The 19,462-nt window shown below is 44.2% G+C and overlaps 1 protein-coding gene across 1 annotated transcript in view; it reads right to left on the reverse strand.

The window, feature by feature from the left end:
* Positions 1 to 645: 645 nt before the first annotated feature.
* The window catches only part of LOC138974588 (hemicentin-1-like), a 31,292-nt gene continuing 12,475 nt past the window's right edge, over positions 646 to 19,462 (reverse strand). Inside the window, exons 4-21 of the mRNA XM_070347307.1 lie at positions 19,043 to 19,180; positions 17,678 to 17,839; positions 16,805 to 16,985; positions 16,349 to 16,485; positions 15,659 to 15,796; positions 14,107 to 14,268; positions 13,364 to 13,544; positions 12,890 to 13,026; positions 12,176 to 12,313; positions 10,813 to 10,974; positions 10,090 to 10,270; positions 9,618 to 9,754; positions 8,886 to 9,023; positions 7,649 to 7,810; positions 6,964 to 7,144; positions 4,406 to 4,542; positions 3,654 to 3,791; positions 646 to 1,823 (exon numbers count right to left, since the gene is read on the reverse strand). Coding sequence (XP_070203408.1) covers positions 1,654 to 1,823; positions 3,654 to 3,791; positions 4,406 to 4,542; positions 6,964 to 7,144; positions 7,649 to 7,810; positions 8,886 to 9,023; positions 9,618 to 9,754; positions 10,090 to 10,270; positions 10,813 to 10,974; positions 12,176 to 12,313; positions 12,890 to 13,026; positions 13,364 to 13,544; positions 14,107 to 14,268; positions 15,659 to 15,796; positions 16,349 to 16,485; positions 16,805 to 16,985; positions 17,678 to 17,839; positions 19,043 to 19,180 — 2,780 coding nt within the window. The 3' untranslated portion in view covers positions 646 to 1,653. The remainder of the gene's footprint in view (positions 1,824 to 3,653; positions 3,792 to 4,405; positions 4,543 to 6,963; positions 7,145 to 7,648; positions 7,811 to 8,885; positions 9,024 to 9,617; positions 9,755 to 10,089; positions 10,271 to 10,812; positions 10,975 to 12,175; positions 12,314 to 12,889; positions 13,027 to 13,363; positions 13,545 to 14,106; positions 14,269 to 15,658; positions 15,797 to 16,348; positions 16,486 to 16,804; positions 16,986 to 17,677; positions 17,840 to 19,042; positions 19,181 to 19,462) is intronic.

Below are 19,462 nucleotides of genomic sequence, written 5' to 3' on the forward strand. Positions count from 1 at the left end.
GGTTTCTGGACAGCAAACTCTAAAACAAATTCTTTTCATCACAAAAGCGATCTTTGGAATTGACTGACGTAGTCCGGAAGAATTCATGCATCAACTTACGTCACGTATTCGACGTCATCACTTCGCATACCTTATGGTCTCGGTATTTCGTTGGCCTTCATATTTCCTACTTGTAAAATGACCCTCAAAGCTAACCGAGACTAGTTGAGGCTGTATCAATGCGCCTCGCCAGCAGGTTGTTAATGGATTTTTGGCTCACGTAAGTGTAGCCTATGCGATGATAAACTTTGTCTGTCTGTGCGTGCGTGCGTGCGTGCGTGCGTGCGTGTGTGTGTGATAGAAACTTTAACATTTCCGAGTCTATGGATAAAGCTCGCATAAGAAGATTACGTCTCGGTCAAAAGTGTTTGACGTGTGTGATAGAAACTATTTGAAGACGTCACATTATGACGTAAGAGGGTTAGACGTCACGCAAAGGAATTACTGAAAGTCTCGGTCATTGTTATTGTGAGCGGGCCGAGACTAGTTGGCAGATCCAGGGTCTCGCTTTCTTGCACAGTTTCACCTATGCTTACTGTGTGTGTTTGTGTGTGTATGTGTGACGGAGTGATTGAGTTTGTGTTACTGTTTGTCGATTTCTTACGTGAGCCTTGAAGGCTTCGCCTCTTGTTTAGCGAGTGGTTATCGACAATTAATGACCGGTAATTTTTAATGAGTTGGGGCATTCTGACCAATCACAGGATCTGTTTCATTAAAACGCAAACTTGATTGAATTACAATTGAAAGTTAACAAGACGAAAAGCGGCAGCAACACTGCAGTAACACACTAAAACATCAAATCCTCACACACTACAACATTAATGTTACGATCTACAACACCAATAGAGGCTTGGGTTAGAAACGAAGTCAACAGAGAGACGACTAGACATAAAACTACAACCTAAATGTTCAACTAACTCTACAGACAGTGTACAGTAACATCTATCTCATGAGAAACGTTCCATTCGTTTTGCTCACACAGGAAAAGTTCAATTAAAACCAAAGGAAAAAGAGGACAGTAACAACACACAGCTGAAAACTGTTTGCCCTCACTGTAACTCAGGTGTCGGAGGCAAAGGCACATTGCACACATCTAAAAACACAAACAAACAACAATGAACAAGAAAAATTGGATCCTGTTTTCTTTTTGGAATTCTTTCTTCGTGCAGCTTTTTGGTACTTTCAGTGTAACTGTTCAGTACCATGTCTAAGACACCTTATCAACAAGAATAATACATTTTGTCAGTCTTTCTGTACATTTAACTGGGAAAGATTTAAACATCAAATGTTATTTTTCAAAACTTTGTCAATTTTTACAATCGGGAAAAAAGAGACAGCCCAAAATCATTCATTCACAATATTTCTTCCACACGCAGAAGGTAAAATTCAAAGTTTTGTCATTTACAGACACAAAAATCAAATTGTTGCATGTTGGTTTGTTTGTTTAGTTTTTGTAACAGCTATGCCACCACCTCCAACCATAACAGAAACAGCATGTCGACAAAGCTGCATCGTGAGAAATGTATGCGATAACCAGAGCAGAATCCTGTCTCTGAAAGCAAAGTTATTGATTTGTAAACAACATCAATGCACACAAACACCAAAATGCCAAGCTCAAATCAATGTGACAACGACCTGAATGAAGTTGGCTATGGTCTTTCCGATCCTCATCATGTCGATGTTGCAGATGTACTCGCCCGCGTCGTCCAGCTGGATGTCCTTGATCTCCAGATAGTCTCCCTCCTGGCCGGCTCCGTCCTCGTAACCCACACGGTACTTGTCATCTGCCAAATAATCACACTCTTTCTACTTCTCATCTTCCTCGTAACCCACACGGTACTTGTCATCTGGCACACAATCACACTCTTTCTACTTCTCATCTTCCTCGCCTTAACGTTAAAGTTACATTCCTTCTGGTGACAACAGTTGGGCTCACCATCTGACATCTGGCCAGGCGGTCACGTGTGGTAAGACTCGCCCTCCTACACTTGATCACATACCCACAGTCACTGGCCAGGCGGTCACGTGTGGTAAGACACGCCCTCCTCCACTTGATCACATACCCACAATCACTGGCCAGGCGGTCACGTGTGGTAAGACTCGCCCTCCACCACTTGATCACATACCCACAGTCACTGGCCAGGCGGTCACGTGTGGTAAGACTCGCCCTCCACCACTTGATCACATACCCACAGTCACTGGCCAGGCGGTCACGTGTGGTAAGACTCGCCCTCCTCCACTTGATCACATACCCACAATCACTGGCCAGGCGGTCACGTGTGGTAAGACTCGCCCTCCACCACTTGATCACATACCCACAGTCACTGGCCAGGCGGTCACGTGTGGTAAGACTCGCCCTCCTCCACTTGATCACATACCCACAATCACTGGCCAGGCGGTCACGTGTGGTAAGACTCGCCCTCCACTTGATCACATACCCACAGTCACTGGCCAGGCGGTCACGTGTGGTAAGACTCGCCCTCCTCCACTTGATCACATACCCACAATCACTGGCCAGGCGGTCACGTGTGGTAAGACTCGCCCTCCTCCACTTGATCACATACACACAGTCAACAGCCTGGGACTCTGTGCTCAGTGGGAAGTGTTTGTTGGAATTGATTGCGTCAAGGCCACCAGCGGATATTTTGGTTAATAATTCATTAAAACGAAACAAACAACAAGTCGTCACAGCAAGCAGTCAGGGTGTTGATTGTGGGTATGTGTCCAAGTGGCGGGAAGTTAAAAGCCTGGTCAATATTTATCAAAGGACTAGTCTTTCGGATGAGACGAAAAACCGAGGTCCCTTCGTGTACACTACATTGGGGTGTGCACGTTACAGATCCCACGATTGACAAAAGGGTCTTTCCTGGCAAAATTGTATAGGCATAGATAACAAAAAATGTCCACCAAAATACCCGTGTGACTTGGAATAATAGGCCGTGAAAAGTAGGATATGCGCCGAAATGGCTGCGATCTGCTGGTCGATGTGAATGCGTGATGTATTGTGTAAAAAATTCCATCTCACACGGCATAAATAGATCCCTGCGCCTTGAGTCCGAGTCTGGAGATACGCGCGCGATATAAGACTTCATAAAACATTTATCAGTCTGAATGTCGAGAAAGCTGAAATCATATCAGATCGAGGCGGGAGCAGAGATCTGATATGATTCAGCCTTTCGAGACTTGCTGGGGTCCAGAGGCCCTATAAGTGCCTGTGGATTTCTGTGATAATATCCTAGGAATCAAAATCAAAATTAAGCAACTCTAAAGGCAATTTATGGACTTTTCTGGCAGCTAGAATAAACAATGATACAGAAATCGATGTGGAAGTAGACTCAGAAAGAATTCTTCCTGGATTATTTTCTTTGAGGAAAAAACAAGTTCTCTGTCCATCAGGAAGAAAAGAAGCTTTCCTCGAGAAATTGGGGAACCGAGAAAAGTGCTCAACTGTGTGTGAGTATACGTAAAAGGGAAAGGACGTTTTGAATTACTCTTTATCCCATACATTACAAAACAACAATTGTATCTGCAAGATCTAGCATCTCCATTGTTCAGACAACTCCAAGTTGAAGTGAATGACATTTTGGCAGACAAAATCCCTGATAAAAACTGACCTGATCGGATAAGCGCCCAATTTTCATGGTACCAAAAGATGTCTTTCTCTATGTTGGTCTTGGTCAAGCGGCACCAAATCTTGGCATCAGAACCCTGGGTAGCATATTGAGTCAAGGGTGATGTCATGTTCATTCCACCTGGCAAAAGAGGGGCACATATAAAATAACTAAAAAGCACAGGAACTTCCACGCTCTAAATGCATACACCATGTGCAACAAGAGTGAGCGTTATGCACACATCTCCTGGTACATGAGAAAGTAACAAGCATTACAATGGAAAAGTGACTTTCAATTTTATCCTCATCTGTGTTAGTACAAAGTAGCACGAAAAGTAATGAAGTATTAAAAGGGATGAGGGGTGGGGGGGGTATAGAGAAGGTGACCTTAACATCCCTTGTGTGATGTCCTTGTCTCACACAGGCAGCAAGGGGGAGGAGTAGGCACCGCCCTCATAACGCTGGCCGGAGAGTTGTTGAGATCTCTAACATCTCACTCCACTACGACCAAAATGGTTATGGTGCTACATGTACATTGTTGTGTCACACACATAACGAGAGCAACTTTCAGTAGTATTTGAGTGTGATGGAGCCCTCTTCAGGAGTCCCATCCTCTGCACACACACACACACACACACACACACACACACACACACACACACACACACACACACACACACACACAAATCACTCACAAACACAAATCACTCACAAACACAATACACTCACAAACACAACACACACAGAGCAACGTACGGTAGAGTTCCAGTGAGATGCTGCCCTCTTCAGCAACCCCATTAACTACACCTTTGCAGGTGTAGGTTCCAGCATCGTCATCAGTTGGGTTGGGAATACGCAGGACTAACTTTTGCCCAAAATCTGATGTGAATTTGCTGCAACAGAAACAATGTATCGCTGCTTCAAAGCCCTGTGGTTCTAAAGCAAATGAAACCTTTGAATTTTGAATGCCATCATCAAAAAACAAGAAAGTTTGGCATGGAGCATTTCATAATCATAATCAACCAGCAAAATATTCACAAGCACATGTAGTACGACTATCAAATGGTTTTTAAAATGGATGGACAAACAAATGATAATCCGACTTCCGATAGAGGAAGATGTAGAGGTTACATGCCGAGTCTCAGTGATTATTAAAAATAATGGTCGAAGTTAGCGGATCATGAAAAATGCGAGCTTCAGCGAGCTTTTTCATGACCGCGAACTGAGACCATTATTTTTAATAATCACTGAGACGAGGTGTGTAACCTCTTTATTCCTCCTTTCTTCAGTTATTCCAAAAAAACAGGAGTTTTTGTGCGAAAGTTTGATCGAATCCGAATCACTCAACCAGTCAACCTGCGCAGGCGATCGATTAATGCACGGTTGTATAGTTCCGTGCAAATCATTCCATTCTGTTAACACTTCTTTTCAGTTTCCCTGTTTTGGACTAAAATCAAGTACACAGATATGCTGTTATTCTGCTGTGGCGGTAAAGGCAGATATTGTGTGTTCTGTTTATGTTTTAGTATCGCTTATTAAATGTTCTTTCGTCAAATGGGACTAGCAGACGAACTTTTGCACCCGTGTTCCAACGTTAATTACTGTATGAAGTTCAGTTTTCTGGGGAAAATAGTGTATGAAACCGCTTTATGTTGTTTAAATTGATGAGATGTGTGCATTTGGTTGCGTGTGATCTGTTTATAAAATGAAATATTGTTGAAAACTGACCGTCGGATTGCAGTCAGTGTTGTCGAAGAAACTGCGTTAAAAGAAGGGGAACTACTCTTGTCGCCAGAGTATGAGTTACTTGCCTTGGGAATTTGCTTGTGATGAACGGTTTGTGCACAGCAGATCTAGATTCAGAAAACAACCGAACTCATGGATTTTATATGGAGATTCATGTGTTCAGGCCTGTAGTTGTTAATTTAAATGCGGTATGTTTGTATTGTTTGCTCCAGAGATGTATACTTCGTACGTATAGAGCGTTCGGAACTTTTCAGTCGCAAAAGTAGTACCGAAACAGAACAGCTTCTCAACCCATTGCACTATCGAGGATTCAGGCTGTTGCTGGCTCGTTATTTGTTTGGTTGCTGGGTCATTATCGAAAAATAACTAGCTCTACAAGTTTACAGAGGTAAAGAAGCAGAGGGGGGAATAAGTAGAGGTTACATGCCGAGTCTCAGTGATTATTAAAAATAATGGTCGAAGTTGGCGGATCATGAAAAATGCGAGCTTCAGCGAGCTTTTTCATGACCGCGAACTAAGACCATTATTTTTAATAATCACTGAGACGAGGTGTGTAACCTCTTTATTCCTCCTTTCTTCAGTTATTCAAAGAAAACAGGAGTTTTTGTGCGAAAGTTTGATCGAATCCGAATCACTCAACCAGTCAACCTGCGCAGGCGATCGATTAATGCGCGGTTGTATAGTTCCGTGCAAATCATTCCATTCTGTTAACACTTCTTGTCAGTTTCCCTGTTTTAGACTAAAATCAAGTACACAGATATGCTGTTATTCTGCTGTGGCGGTAAAGGCAGATATTGTGTGTTCTGTTTATGTTTTAGTATCGTGTTAGGATAATGTTCTTTCGTCAAATGGGACTAGCAGACGAACTTTTGCACCCGTGTTCGAACGTTAATTACTGTATGAAGTTCAGTTTTCTGGGGAAAATAGTGTATGAAACCGCTTTATGTTGTTTAAATTGATGAGATGTGTGCATTTTGTTGCGTGTGATCTTTTTATAAAATGAAATATTGTTGAAAACTGACCGTCGGATTGCAGTCAGTGTTGTCGAAGAAACTGCGTTAAAAGAAGGGGAACTACTCTTGTCGGCAAGAGTATGAGTTACTTGCCTTGGGACTGAATTTGCTTGTGATGAACGGTGTGTGCACGGCAGATCTAGATTCAGAAAACAACCTAACTCATGGATTTTATATGGAGATTCATGTGTTCAGGCCTGTAGTTGTTAATTTAAATGCGGTATGTTTGTATTGTTTGCTCCAGAGATGTATATTTCGTACGTATAGAGCGTTCGGAACTTTTCAGTCGCAAAAGTAGTACCAAAACAGAACAGCTTCTTTACCCATTGCGCTATCGAGGATTCAGGCTGTTGCTGGCTCGTTATTTGTTTGGTTGCTGGGTCATTATCGAAAAATAACTAGCTCTACAAGTTTACAGAGGTAAAGAAGCAGAGGGGGGAATAAAGAAGTGATCTCTATGTCTTTATCATTGAACAATTTGACCTGGTCCTCCCGGCTGTCAGCATTAACATTGACCACAGCCATGAAAACTGAATAAAATGTACAGTTTCTTACTCTCCTGAAGTAGCAATGATCTCTTCGTCTTGATCGTTGAACCATTTGAGATCAGCCTCCGTTGTTGTCAAGTCGGGGGCAGCGCAACTGAAGGTGGCAGGCTCTGTGCTTCCAGCCGTCATGTCATGCACGTGAGGGTTCACTGCAGGCAAGATTCTCAGTTCTGCTCTCACTAGCGTAGCTGTAACATACACAAAGTTCACATCACGTTAAAGAAATGTTTAACAGTTACTGAGTTAGACTGCGGAGGGAGGGAGAGGGAGGGATGAGAGAGGTTACATCAAAACTGATATTTGACATGACATAAAGACACACTGAAATAATTATGTCAAATCAAACAGACCGAAACTCTTACAAAATCAAATCAATTGAATAATAGTTATCACAACAGCTTTTAAATATCCATTCATTCATTATCTCTCTCTCTCTTCTCTCTCTCTCTCTCTCTCTCTCTCTCTCTCTCTCTCTCTCTCTCTCTTTCTCTCTCTCTGTCTCTCTCTCTCTCTGTCTCTCTCTCTGTCTCTCTCTCTCTGTCTCTCTCTGTGTCTCTCTCTCTGTCTGTCTCTCTCTCTCTCTCTGTCTCTCTCTCTCTGTCTCTCTCTCTCTCTCTCTCAAAGCAGCGATGAGGGGGTGGGGTTGAAAGAAGTGATCCTCCATGTCTACACATGCAGAGTGAAGCACTCACCTGTGACAACGACCTGAATGAAGTTGGCCAAGGTCTTTCCGATGCTCATCATGTCGATGTTGCAGATGTACTTGCCCCCGTCGTCCAGCTGGATGTCCTTGATCTCCAGATAGTCTCCCTCATGGCCGGCTCCATCCTCGTAACCCACACGGTACTTGTCATCTGGCACACAATCACACTCTTTCTACTTCTCATCTTCCTCGGCTTAACGTTAAAGGTACACTCCTTCTGGTGACAACAGTTGGGCTCACCATCTGACATCTGACCAGGCGGTCACGTGTGGTAAGACTCGCCCTCCTCCACTTGATCACATACACACAATCACTGACCAGGCGGTCACGTGTGGTAAGACTCGCCCTCCTCCACTTGATTACATACACACAATCACTGACCAGGCGGTCACGTGTGGTAAGACTCGCCCTCCTCCACTTGATCACATACACACAATCACTGGCCAGGCGGTCACGTGTGGTAAGACTCGCCCTCCTCCACTTGATCACATACACACAGTCAACAGCCTGGTGCTCTCTGTGCTCAGTGGGAAGTGTTTGTTGGAATTAATTGCGTCAAGGCCACTAGCGGATATTTTGGTTAGTAATTCATTAAAAACAAACAAACAACAAGTCGTCACAGCAAGCAGTCAGGGTGTTGAGTGTGGGTATGTGTCCAAGTGGCGGGAAGTTAAAAGCCTGGTCAATGTGAGATTAAGTGTTTTCATGAGAACAAGACGCCTTTAAAGAACAACATTGAAATATGCACCCCCAGTGTATGTCCATAGACCCTCACGTCAGTTGAAATTCCAACAGATCTGTCGATGTTGCCTCGAAGCTGATTGCCTGTGGATTTCTGTGATAATATCCTAGGAATCAAAATCAAAATTAAGCAACTCTAAAGGCAATTTATGGACTTTTTTGGCAGCTAGAATAAACAATGATACAGAAATCGATGTGGAAGTAGACTCAGAAAGAATTCTTCCTGGATTATTTTCTTTGAGGAAAAAACAAGTTCTCTGTCCATCAGGAAGAAAAGAAGCTTTCCTCGAGAAATTGGGGAACCGAGAAAAGTGCTCTACTGTGCGTGTGTATAGGTAAAAGGGAAAGGACTTTTTGAATTACTCTTTATCCCATACATTACAGAACAACAATTGTATCTGCAAGATCTAGCATCTGCATTGTTCAGACAACTACAAGTTGAAAGAATGACATTTTGGCAGACAAAATCACTGATAAAAACTGACCTGATTGGATAAGCGCCCAATTTTCATGGTACCAAAAGATGTCTTTCTCTATGTTGGTCTTGGTCAAGCGGCACCAAATCTTGGCATCAGAACCCTGGGTAGCATATTGTGTGAAGGGTGATGTCATGTTGACTCCACCTGGCAAACGAGGAGCACATATAAAATAACTGAAAGCACAGGAACTTCCACGCTCTAAATGCATACACCATGTGCAACAAGAGTGAGCGTTATGCACACATCTCCTGGTACATGAGAAAGTAACAAGCATTACAATGGAAAAGTGACTTTCAATTTTATCCTCATTTGTGTTAGTACAAAGTAGCACGAAAAGTAATGAAGTAATAAAAGGGATGAAGGGGGGGGGGGGGGGTATAGAGAAGGGGAACTTAACATCCCTTTTGTGTTTTCCTTGTCTCACACAGGCAGCAAGGGAGAGGAGTAGGCACCGCCCTCATAAAGCTGGCCGGAGAGTTGTTGAGATCTCTAACATCTCACTCCACTACGACCAAAATGGTTATGGTGCTACATGTGTGTCACACACATAACGAGTGCAACTTTCAGTAGTGTTTGAGTGTGATGCAGCCCTCTTCAGGAGTCCCATCCTCTGCACGCACACACACACACACACACACACACACACACACACACACACACACACACACACACACACACACACACACACACACACACACACACACACACACACACACACACACACACACAGCAACGTACGGTAGAGTTCCAGTGTGATGCTGCCCTCTTCAGCAACCCCATTAACTACACCTCTGCAGGTGTAGGTTCCAGCATCGGCATCAGTTGGGTTGGGAATACGCAGGATTAACTTTCGCCCAAAATCTGATGTGAATTTGCTGCAACAGAAACAATGTATCGCTGGTTCAAAGCTCTGTGGTTCTCAAGCAAAAAAAACCTTTGAATTTTGAATGCGATCATCAAAAATTAGGAAAGTTTGACATGGAGCATTTCATAATCATAATCAACCAAGCAATATATTCACAAGCACATGTAGTACGACTATCAAATGGTTTTTAAAATGGATGGACAAACAAATGATAATCCGACTTCCAATAAAAAGGAAGATAGTAGTGATCTCATTGAACAATTTGACCTGGTCCTCCCTGCATGCTGTCAGCATTAACATTGACCACAGCCATGAAAACAGTGAATACAATGCACAGTTTCTTACCCTTTTGAAGAAGCAGTGATCTCTTCATCTTGATCGTTGAACCATTTGAGACTAGCCTCCGCTGTTGTCAAGTCGGGGGCAGCGCAACTGAAGGTGGCAGGCTCGGTGCTTCCAGCCGTCATGTCATGCACGTGAGGGTTCACTGGAGGCAAGATTCTCAGTTCTGCTGCCACTAGCGTAGCTGTAACATACACAAAGTTCACATCACGTTAAAGAAATGTTTAACAGTTACTGAGTTAGACTGCGGAGGGAGGGAGAGGGAGGGATGAGAGAGGTTACATCAAAACTGATAATTGACATGACACAAAGACACACTGAAATATGTAAAATCAATCAGACCGAAATGCTCACAAAAACAAATCAATTCAAAAATAGTTATCACAACAGCTTTTAAATATCCATTCATTCATTATCTCTCTCTCTCTTCTCTCTCTCTCTCTCTCTCTCTCTCTCTCTCTCTCTCTCTCTGTCTCTCTCTCTCTCTCTGTCTCTTTCTTTCTCTGTCTCTCTCTCTCTGTCTCTTTCTCTGTCTGTCTCTCTCTCTCTGTCTGTCTGTCTGTCTGTCTCTCTCTCTCTGTGTCTCTCTCTCTGTCTCTCTCTCTCGCTCTCTCTCTCTCGCTCTCTTTCTCTCTCTGTCTGTCTCTCTCTCTCAAAGTAGCGATGAGGGGGTGGGGTTGAGAGAAGTGATCCTCCATGTATACACATGCAGAGTGAAGCACTCACCTGTGACAACGACCTGAATGAAGTTGGCAATGGTCTTTCCGACGCTCATCATGTCGATGTTGCAGATGTACTTGCCCCCGTCGTCCAGCTGGATGTCCTTGATCTCCAGATAGTCTCCCTCCTGGCCGGCTCCATCCTCGTAACCCACACGGTACTTGTCATCTGACAAATAATCACACTCTTTCTACTTCTCATCTTCCTCGCCTTAACGTTAAAGGTACATTCCTTCTGGTGACAACAGTTGGGCTCACCATCTGACATCTCGCCAGGCGGTCACGTGAGGTAAGACTCGCCCTCCTCCACTTGATCACATACCCACAGTCACTGACCAGGCGGTCACGTGTGGTAAGACTCGCCCTCCTCCACTTGATCACATACACACAATCACTGGCCAGGCGGTCACGTGTGGTAAGACTCGCCCTCCTCCACTTGATCACATACACACAATCACTGACCAGGCGGTCACGTGGGGTAAGACTCGCCCTCCTCCACTTGATCACATACACACAATCACTGACCAGGCGGTCACGTGTGGTAAGACTCGCCCTCCTCCACTTGATCACATACACACAATCACTGGCCAGGCGGTCACGTGTGGTAAGACTCGCCCTCCTCCACTTGATCACATACACACAGTCAACAGCCTGGTGCTCTCTGTGCTCAGTGGGAAGTGTTTGTTGGAATTAATTGCGTCAAGGCCACTAGCGGATATTTTGGTTAGTAATTCATTAAAAACAAACAAACAACAAGTCGTCACAGCAAGCAGTCAAGGTGTTGAGTGTGGGTATGTGTCCAAGTGGCGGGAAGTTAAAAGCCTGGTCAATGTGAGATCAAGTGTTTTCATGAGAACAAGACGCCTTTAAAGAACAACATTGAAATATGCACCCCCAGTGTATGTCCATAGACCCTCACGTCAGTTGAAATCTCAACAGATCTGTCGATGTTGCCTCGAAGCTGATTGCCTGTGGATTTCTGTGATAATATCCTAGGAATCAAAATCAAAATTAAGCAACTCTAAAGGCAATTTATGGACTTTTCTGGCAGCTAGAATAAACAATGATACAGAAATCGATGTGGAAGTAGACTCAGAAAGAATTCTTCCTGGATTATTTTCTTTGAGGAAAAAACAAGTTCTCTGTCCATCAGGAAGAAAAGAAGCTTTCCTCGAGAAATTGGGGAACCGAGAAAAGTGCTCTACCGTGTGTGTGTATAGGTAAAAGGGAAAGGACTTTTTGAATTACTCTTTATCCCATACATTACAGAACAACAATTGTATCTGCAAGATCTAGCATCTGCATTGTTCAGACAACTACAAGTTGAAAGAATGACATTTTGGCAGACAAAATCACTGATAAAAACTGACCTGATTGGATAAGCGCCCAATTTTCATGGTACCAAGAGATGTCTTTCTCTACGTTGGTCTTGGTCACGCGGCACCAAATCTTGGCATCAGAACCCTGGGTAGCATATTGAGTCAAGGGTGATGTCATGTTGACTCCACCTGGCAAAAGAGGAGCACATATAAAATAACTAAAAAGCACAGGAACTTCCACGCTCTAAATGCATACACCATGTGCAACAAGAGTGAGCGTTATGCACACATCTCCTGGTACATGAGAAAGTAACAAGCATTACAATGAAAAAGTGACTTTCAATTGTATCCTCATCTGTGTTATTACAAAGTAGCACGAAAAGTAATGAAGTATTAAAAGGGATGAAGGGGGGGGGGGGTATAGAGAAGGGGAACTTAACATCCCTTTTGTGTTGTCCTTGTCTCACACAGGCAGCAAGGGGGAGGAGTAGGCACCGCCCTCATAAAGCTGGCCGGAGAGTTGTTGAGATCTCTAACATCTCACTCCACTACGACCAACATGGTTATGGTGCTACATGTACCTTGTTGTGTCACACACATAACGAGTGCAACTTTCAGTAGTGTTTGAGTGTGATGCAGCCCTCTTCAGGAGTCCCATCCACTGCACGCACACACACACACACACACACACACACACACACACACACACACACACACACACACACACACACACACACACACACACACACACACACAGCAACGTACGGTAGAGTTCCAGTGTGATGCTGCCCTCTTCAGCAACCCCATTAACTACACCTCTGCAGGTGTAGGTTCCAGCATCGGCATCAGTTGGGTTAGAAATACGCAGGATTAACTTTCGCCCAAAATCTGATGTGAATTTACTGCAACAGAAACAATGTATCGCTGGTTCAAAGCTGTGTGGTTCTTAAGCAAAAAAAAAAACTTTGAATTTTGAATGCGATCATCAAAAAATAGGGAAGTTTGACATGGAGCATTTCATAATCATAATCAACCAAGCAAAATATTCACAAGCACACGTAGTACGACTATCAAATGGTTTTTAACATGGGTGGACAAACAAATGATAATCCGACTTCCAATAAAAAGGAAGATAGTAGTGATCTCATTGAACAATATGACCTGGTCCTCCCTGCATGCTGTCAGCATTAACATTGACCACAGCCATGAAAACAGTGAATACAATGCACACTTTCTTACCCTCCTGAAGTAGCAGTGATCTCTTCGTCTTGATCGTTGAACCATTTGAGATCAGCCTCCGTTGTTGTCAAGTCGGGGGCAGCGCAACTGAAGGTGGCAGGCTCGGTGCTTCCAGCCGTCATGTCATGCACGTGAGGGTTCACTACAGGCAAGATTCTCAGTTCTGCTCCCACTAGCGTAGCTGTAACATACACAAAGTTCACATCACGTTAAAGAAATGTTTAACAGTTACTGAGTTAGACTGCGGAGGGAGGGAGAGGGAGGGATGAGAGAGGTTACATCAAAACTGATATTTGACATGACACAAAGACACACTGAAATAATTATGTCAAATCAAACAGACCGAAACTCTTACAAAATCAAATCAATTCAATAATAGTTATCACAACAGCTTTTAAATATCCATTCATTCATTATCTCTCTCTCTCTTCTCTCTCTCTCTCTCTCCCTCTCTCTCTCTCTCTCTTTCTCTCTCTCTCTTTCTTTCTCTCTCTCTCTGTCTCTCTCTCTCTCTCTGTCTCTCTCTCTGTCTCTCTCTCTCTGTCTCTCTCTCTCTCTCTGTGTCTCTCTCTGTGTCTCTCTCTGTGTCTCTCTCTCCCTTTCTCTTTGTCTGTCTCTCTCTCTCTCTCTCTCTCTCTCTCTCTCTCTCTCTCTCTCTCTCTCTCTCTCTCAAAGCAGCGATGAGGGAGTGGGGTTGAGAGAAGTGATCCTCCATGTCTACACATGCAGAGTGAAGCACTCACCTGTGACAACGACCTGAATGAAGTTGGCCAAGGTCTTTCCGATGCTCATCATGTCGATGTTGCAGATGTACTTGCCCCCGTCGTCCAGCTGGATGTCCTTGATCTCCAGATAGTCTCCCTCCTGGCCGGCTCCATCCTCGTAACCCACACGGTACTTGTCATCTGGCACACAATCACACTCTTTTTACTTCTCATCTTCCTCGGCTTAACGTTAAAGGTACACTCCTTCTGGTGACAACAGTTGGGCTCACCATCTGACATCTCGCCAGGCGGTCACGTGAGGTAAGACTCGCCCTCCTCCACTTGATCACATACCCACAATCACTGACCAGGCGGTCACGTGTGGTAAGACTCGCCCTCCTCCACTTGATCACATACCCACAATCACTGACCAGGCGGTCACGTTTGGTAAGACTCGCCCTCCTCCACTTGATCACATACACACAATCACTGGCCAGGCGGTCACGTGTGGTAAGACTCGCCCTCCTCCACTTGATCACATACCCACAATCACTGACCAGGCGGTCACGTGTGGTAAGACTCGCCCTCCTCCACTTGATCACATACACACAATCACTGACCAGGCGGTCACGTGTGGTAAGACTCGCCCTCCTCCACTTGATCACATACACACAATCACTGACCAGGCGGTCACGTGGGGTAAGACTCGCCCTCCTCCACTTGATCACATACACACAATCACTGACCAGGCGGTCACGTTTGGTAAGACTCGCCCTCCTCCACTTGATCACATACACACAATCACTGGCCAGGCGGTCACGTGTGGTAAGACTCGCCCTCCTCCACTTGATCACATACACACAGTCAACAGCCTGGTGCTCTCTGTGCTCAGTGGGAAGTGTTTGTTGGAATTAATTGCGTCAAGGCCACTAGCGGATATTTTGGTTAGTAATTCATTAAAAACAAACAAACAACAAGTCGTCACAGCAAGCAGTCAAGGTGTTGAGTGTGGGTATGTGTCCAAGTGGCGGGAAGTTAAAAGCCTGGTCAATGTGAGATCAAGTGTTTTCATGAGAACAAGACGCCTTTAAAGAACAACATTGAAATATGCACCCCCAGTGTATGTCCATAGACCCTCACGTCAGTTGAAATCTCAACAGATCTGTCGATGTTGCCTCGAAGCTGATTGCCTGTGGATTTCTGTGATAATATCCTAGGAATCAAAATCAAAATTAAGCAACTCTAAAGGCAATTTATGGACTTTTCTGGCAGCTAGAATAAACAATGATACAGAAATCGATGTGGAAGTAGACTCAGAAAGAATTCTTCCTGGATTATTTTCTTTGAGGAAAAAACAAGTTCTCTGTCCATCAGGAAGAAAAGAAGCTTTCCTCGAGAAATTGGGGAACCGAGAAAAGTGCTCTACTGTGCGTGTGTATAGGTAAAAGGGAAAGGACTTTTTGAATTACTCTTTATCCCATACATTACAGAACAACAATTGTATCTGCAAGATCTAGCATCTGCATTGTTCAGACAACTACAAGTTGAAAGAATGACATTTTGGCAGACAAAATCACTGATAAAAACTGACCTGATTGGATAAGCGCCCAATTTTCATGGTACCAAGAGATGTCTTTCTCTACGTTGGTCTTGGTCACGCGGCACCAAATCTTGGCATCAGAACCCTGGGTAGCATATTGAATCAAGGGTGATGTCATGTTGACTCCACCTGGCAAAAGAGGAGCACATATAAAATAACTAAAAAGCACAGGAACTTCCACGCTCTAAATGCATACACCATGTGCAACAAGAGTGAGCGTTATGCACACATCTCCTGGTACATGAGAAAGTAACAAGCATTACAACGAAAAAGTGACTTTCAATTTTATCCTCATTTGTGTTATTACAAAGTAGCACGAAAAGTAATGAAGTAATAAAAGGGATGAAGGGGGGGGGGGGGGTATAGAGAAGGGGAACTTAACATCCCTTTTGTGTTGTCCTTGTCTCACACAGGCAGCAAGGGAGAGGAGTAGGCACCGCCCTCATAAAGCTGGCCGGAGAGTTGTTGAGATCTCTAACATCTCACTCCACTACGACCAAAATGGTTATGGTGCTACATGTGTGTCACACACATAACGAGTGCAACTTTCAGTAGTGTTTGAGTGTGATGCAGCCCTCTTCAGGAGTCCCATCCTCTGCACGCACACACACACACACACACACACACACACACATACATACACACACACACACACACACACACACACACACAGCAACGTACGGTAGAGTTCCAGTGTGATGCTGCCCACTTCAGCAACCCCATTAACTACACCTCTGCAGGTGTAGGTTCCAGCATCGGCATCAGTTGGGTTGGAAATACGCAGGATTAACTTTCGCCCAAAATCTGATGTGAATTTGCTGCAACAGAAACAATGTATCGCTGGTTCAAAGCTCTGTGGTTTTTAAGCAAAAAAAACCTTTGAATTTTGAATGGGAAAGTTTGACATGGAGCATTTCATAATCATAATCAACCAAGCAAAATATTCACAAGCACACGTAGTACGACTATCAAATGGTTTTTAACATGGATGGACAAACAAATGATAATCCGACTTCCAATAAAAAGGAAGATAGTAGTGATCTCATTGAACAATTTGACCTGGTCCTCCCTGCATGTTGTCAGCATTAACATTGACCACAGCCATGAAAACAGTGAATACAATGCACAGTTTCTTACCCTCTTGAAGTAGCAGTGATCTCTTCGTCTTGATCGTTGAACCATTTGAGATCAGCCTCCGTTGTTGTCAAGTCGGGGGCAGCGCAACTGAAGGTGGCAGGCTCGGTGCTTCCAGCCGTCATGTCAAGCACGTGAGGGTTCACTGCAGGCAAGATTCTCAGTTCTGCTCCCACTGGCGTTGCTGTAACATACACAAAGTTCACATCACGTTAAAGAAATGTTTAACAGTTACTGAGTTAGACTGCGGAGGGAGGGAGAGGGAGGGATGAGAGAGGTTACATCAAAACTGATATTTGACATGACACAAAGACACACTGAAATATTTATGTCAAATCAAACAGACCGAAACTCTTACAAAATCAAATCAATTCAATAATAGTTATCACAACAGCTTTTAAATATCCATTCATTCATTATCTCTCTCTCTCTTCTCTCTCTCTCTCTCTCTTTCTCTCTCTCTCTCTTTCTCTCTCTGTCTCTCTCTGTCTCTCTGTCTCTCTCTGTCTCTCTCTCTCTCTGTCTCTCTCTCTCTCTCTGTCTCTCTCTCTCTCTCTCTGTCTCTCTCTGTGTCTCTCTGTGTGTCTCTCTCTCCCTCTCTCTCTCTCTCTCTCTGTCTCCCTCTCTCTCTCTCTCTCTCTCTCTCTCTCTCTCTGTCTCTCTCTCTCTCTCTGTCTCTTTCTTTCTCTGTCTCTCTCTCTCTGTCTCTCTCTCTGTCTGTCTCTCTCTCTCTCTGTCTCTCTCTCTGTCTCTCTCTCTCGCTCTCTCTCTCTCTCTCTCTCTCTCTCTCTCTCTCTCTCTCTCAAAGTAGCGATGAGGGGGTGGGGTTGAGAGAAGTGATCCTCCATGTATACACATGCAGTGTGAAGCACTCACCTGTGACAACGACCTGAATGAAGTTGGCAATGGTCTTTCCGACGCTCATCATGTCGATGTTGCAGATGTACTTGCCCCCGTCGTCCAGCTGGATGTCCTTGATCTCCAGATAGTCTCCCTCCTGGCCGGCTCCATCCTCGTAACCCACACGGTACTTGTCATCTGACAAATAATCACACTCTTTCTACTTCTCATCTTCCTCGCCTTAACGTTAAAGGTACATTCCTTCTGGTGACAACAGTTGGGCTCACCATCTGACATCTCGCCAGGCGGTCACGTGAGGTAAGACTCGCCCTCCTCCACTTGATCACATACCCACAGTCACTGACCAGGCGGTCACGTGTGGTAAGACTCGCCCTCCTCCACTTGATCACATACACACAATCACTGGCCAGGCGGTCACGTGTGGTAAGACTCGCCCTCCTCCACTTGATCACATACACACAATCACTGACCAGGCGGTCACGTGGGGTAAGACTCGCCCTCCTCCACTTGATCACATACACACAATCACAGACCAGGCGGTCACGTGTGGTAAGACTCGCCCTCCTCCACTTGATCACATACACACAATCACTGGCCAGGCGGTCACGTGTGGTAAGACTCGCCCTCCTCCACTTGATCACATACACACAGTCAACAGCCTGGTGCTCTCTGTGCTCAGTGGGAAGTGTTTGTTGGAATTAATTGCGTCAAGGCCACTAGCGGATATTTTGGTTAGTAATTCATTAAAAACAAACAAACAACAAGTCGTCACAGCAAGCAGTCAAGGTGTTGAGTGTGGGTATGTGTCCAAGTGGCGGGAAGTTAAAAGCCTGGTCAATGTGAGATCAAGTGTTTTCATGAGAACAAGACGCCTTTAAAGAACAACATTGAAATATGCACCCCCAGTGTATGTCCATAGACCCTCACGTCAGTTGAAATCTCAACAGATCTGTCGATGTTGCCTCGAAGCTGATTGCCTGTGGATTTCTGTGATAATATCCTAGGAATCAAAATCAAAATTAAGCAACTCTAAAGGCAATTTATGGACTTTTCTGGCAGCTAGAATAAACAATGATACAGAAATCGATGTGGAAGTAGACTCAGAAAGAATTCTTCCTGGATTATTTTCTTTGAGGAAAAAACAAGTTCTCTGTCCATCAGGAAGAAAAGAAGCTTTCCTCGAGAAATTGGGGAACCGAGAAAAGTGCTCTACTGTGTGTGTGTATATAGGTAAAAGGGAAAGGACTTTTTGAATTACTCTTTATCCCATACATTACAGAACAACAATTGTATCTGCAAGATCTAGCATCTGCATTGTTCAGACAACTACAAGTTGAAAGAATGACATTTTGGCAGACAAAATCACTGATAAAAACTGACCTGATTGGATAAGCGCCCAATTTTCATGGTACCAAGAGATGTCTTTCTCTACGTTGGTCTTGGTCAAGCGGCACCAAATCTTGGCATCAGAACCCTGGGTAGCATATTGAATCAAGGGTGATGTCATGTTCATTCCACCTGGCAAAAGAGGAGCACATATAAAATAACTAAAAAGCACAGGAACTTCCACGCTCTAAATGCATACACCATGTGCAACAAGAGTGAGCGTTATGCACACATCTCCTGGTACATGAGAAAGTAACAAGCATTACAATGAAAAAGTGACTTTCAATTGTATCCTCATCTGTGTTATTACAAAGTAGCACGAAAAGTAATGAAGTATTAAAAGGGATGAGGGGTGGGGGGGGTATAGAGAAGGGGAACTTAACATCCCTTTTGTGTTGTCCTTGTCTCACACAG

The sequence above is a fragment of the Littorina saxatilis genome, linkage group LG8 (assembly GCF_037325665.1).
Source record: "Littorina saxatilis isolate snail1 linkage group LG8, US_GU_Lsax_2.0, whole genome shotgun sequence".
Lineage (NCBI taxonomy): Eukaryota > Metazoa > Mollusca > Gastropoda > Littorinimorpha > Littorinidae > Littorina > Littorina saxatilis.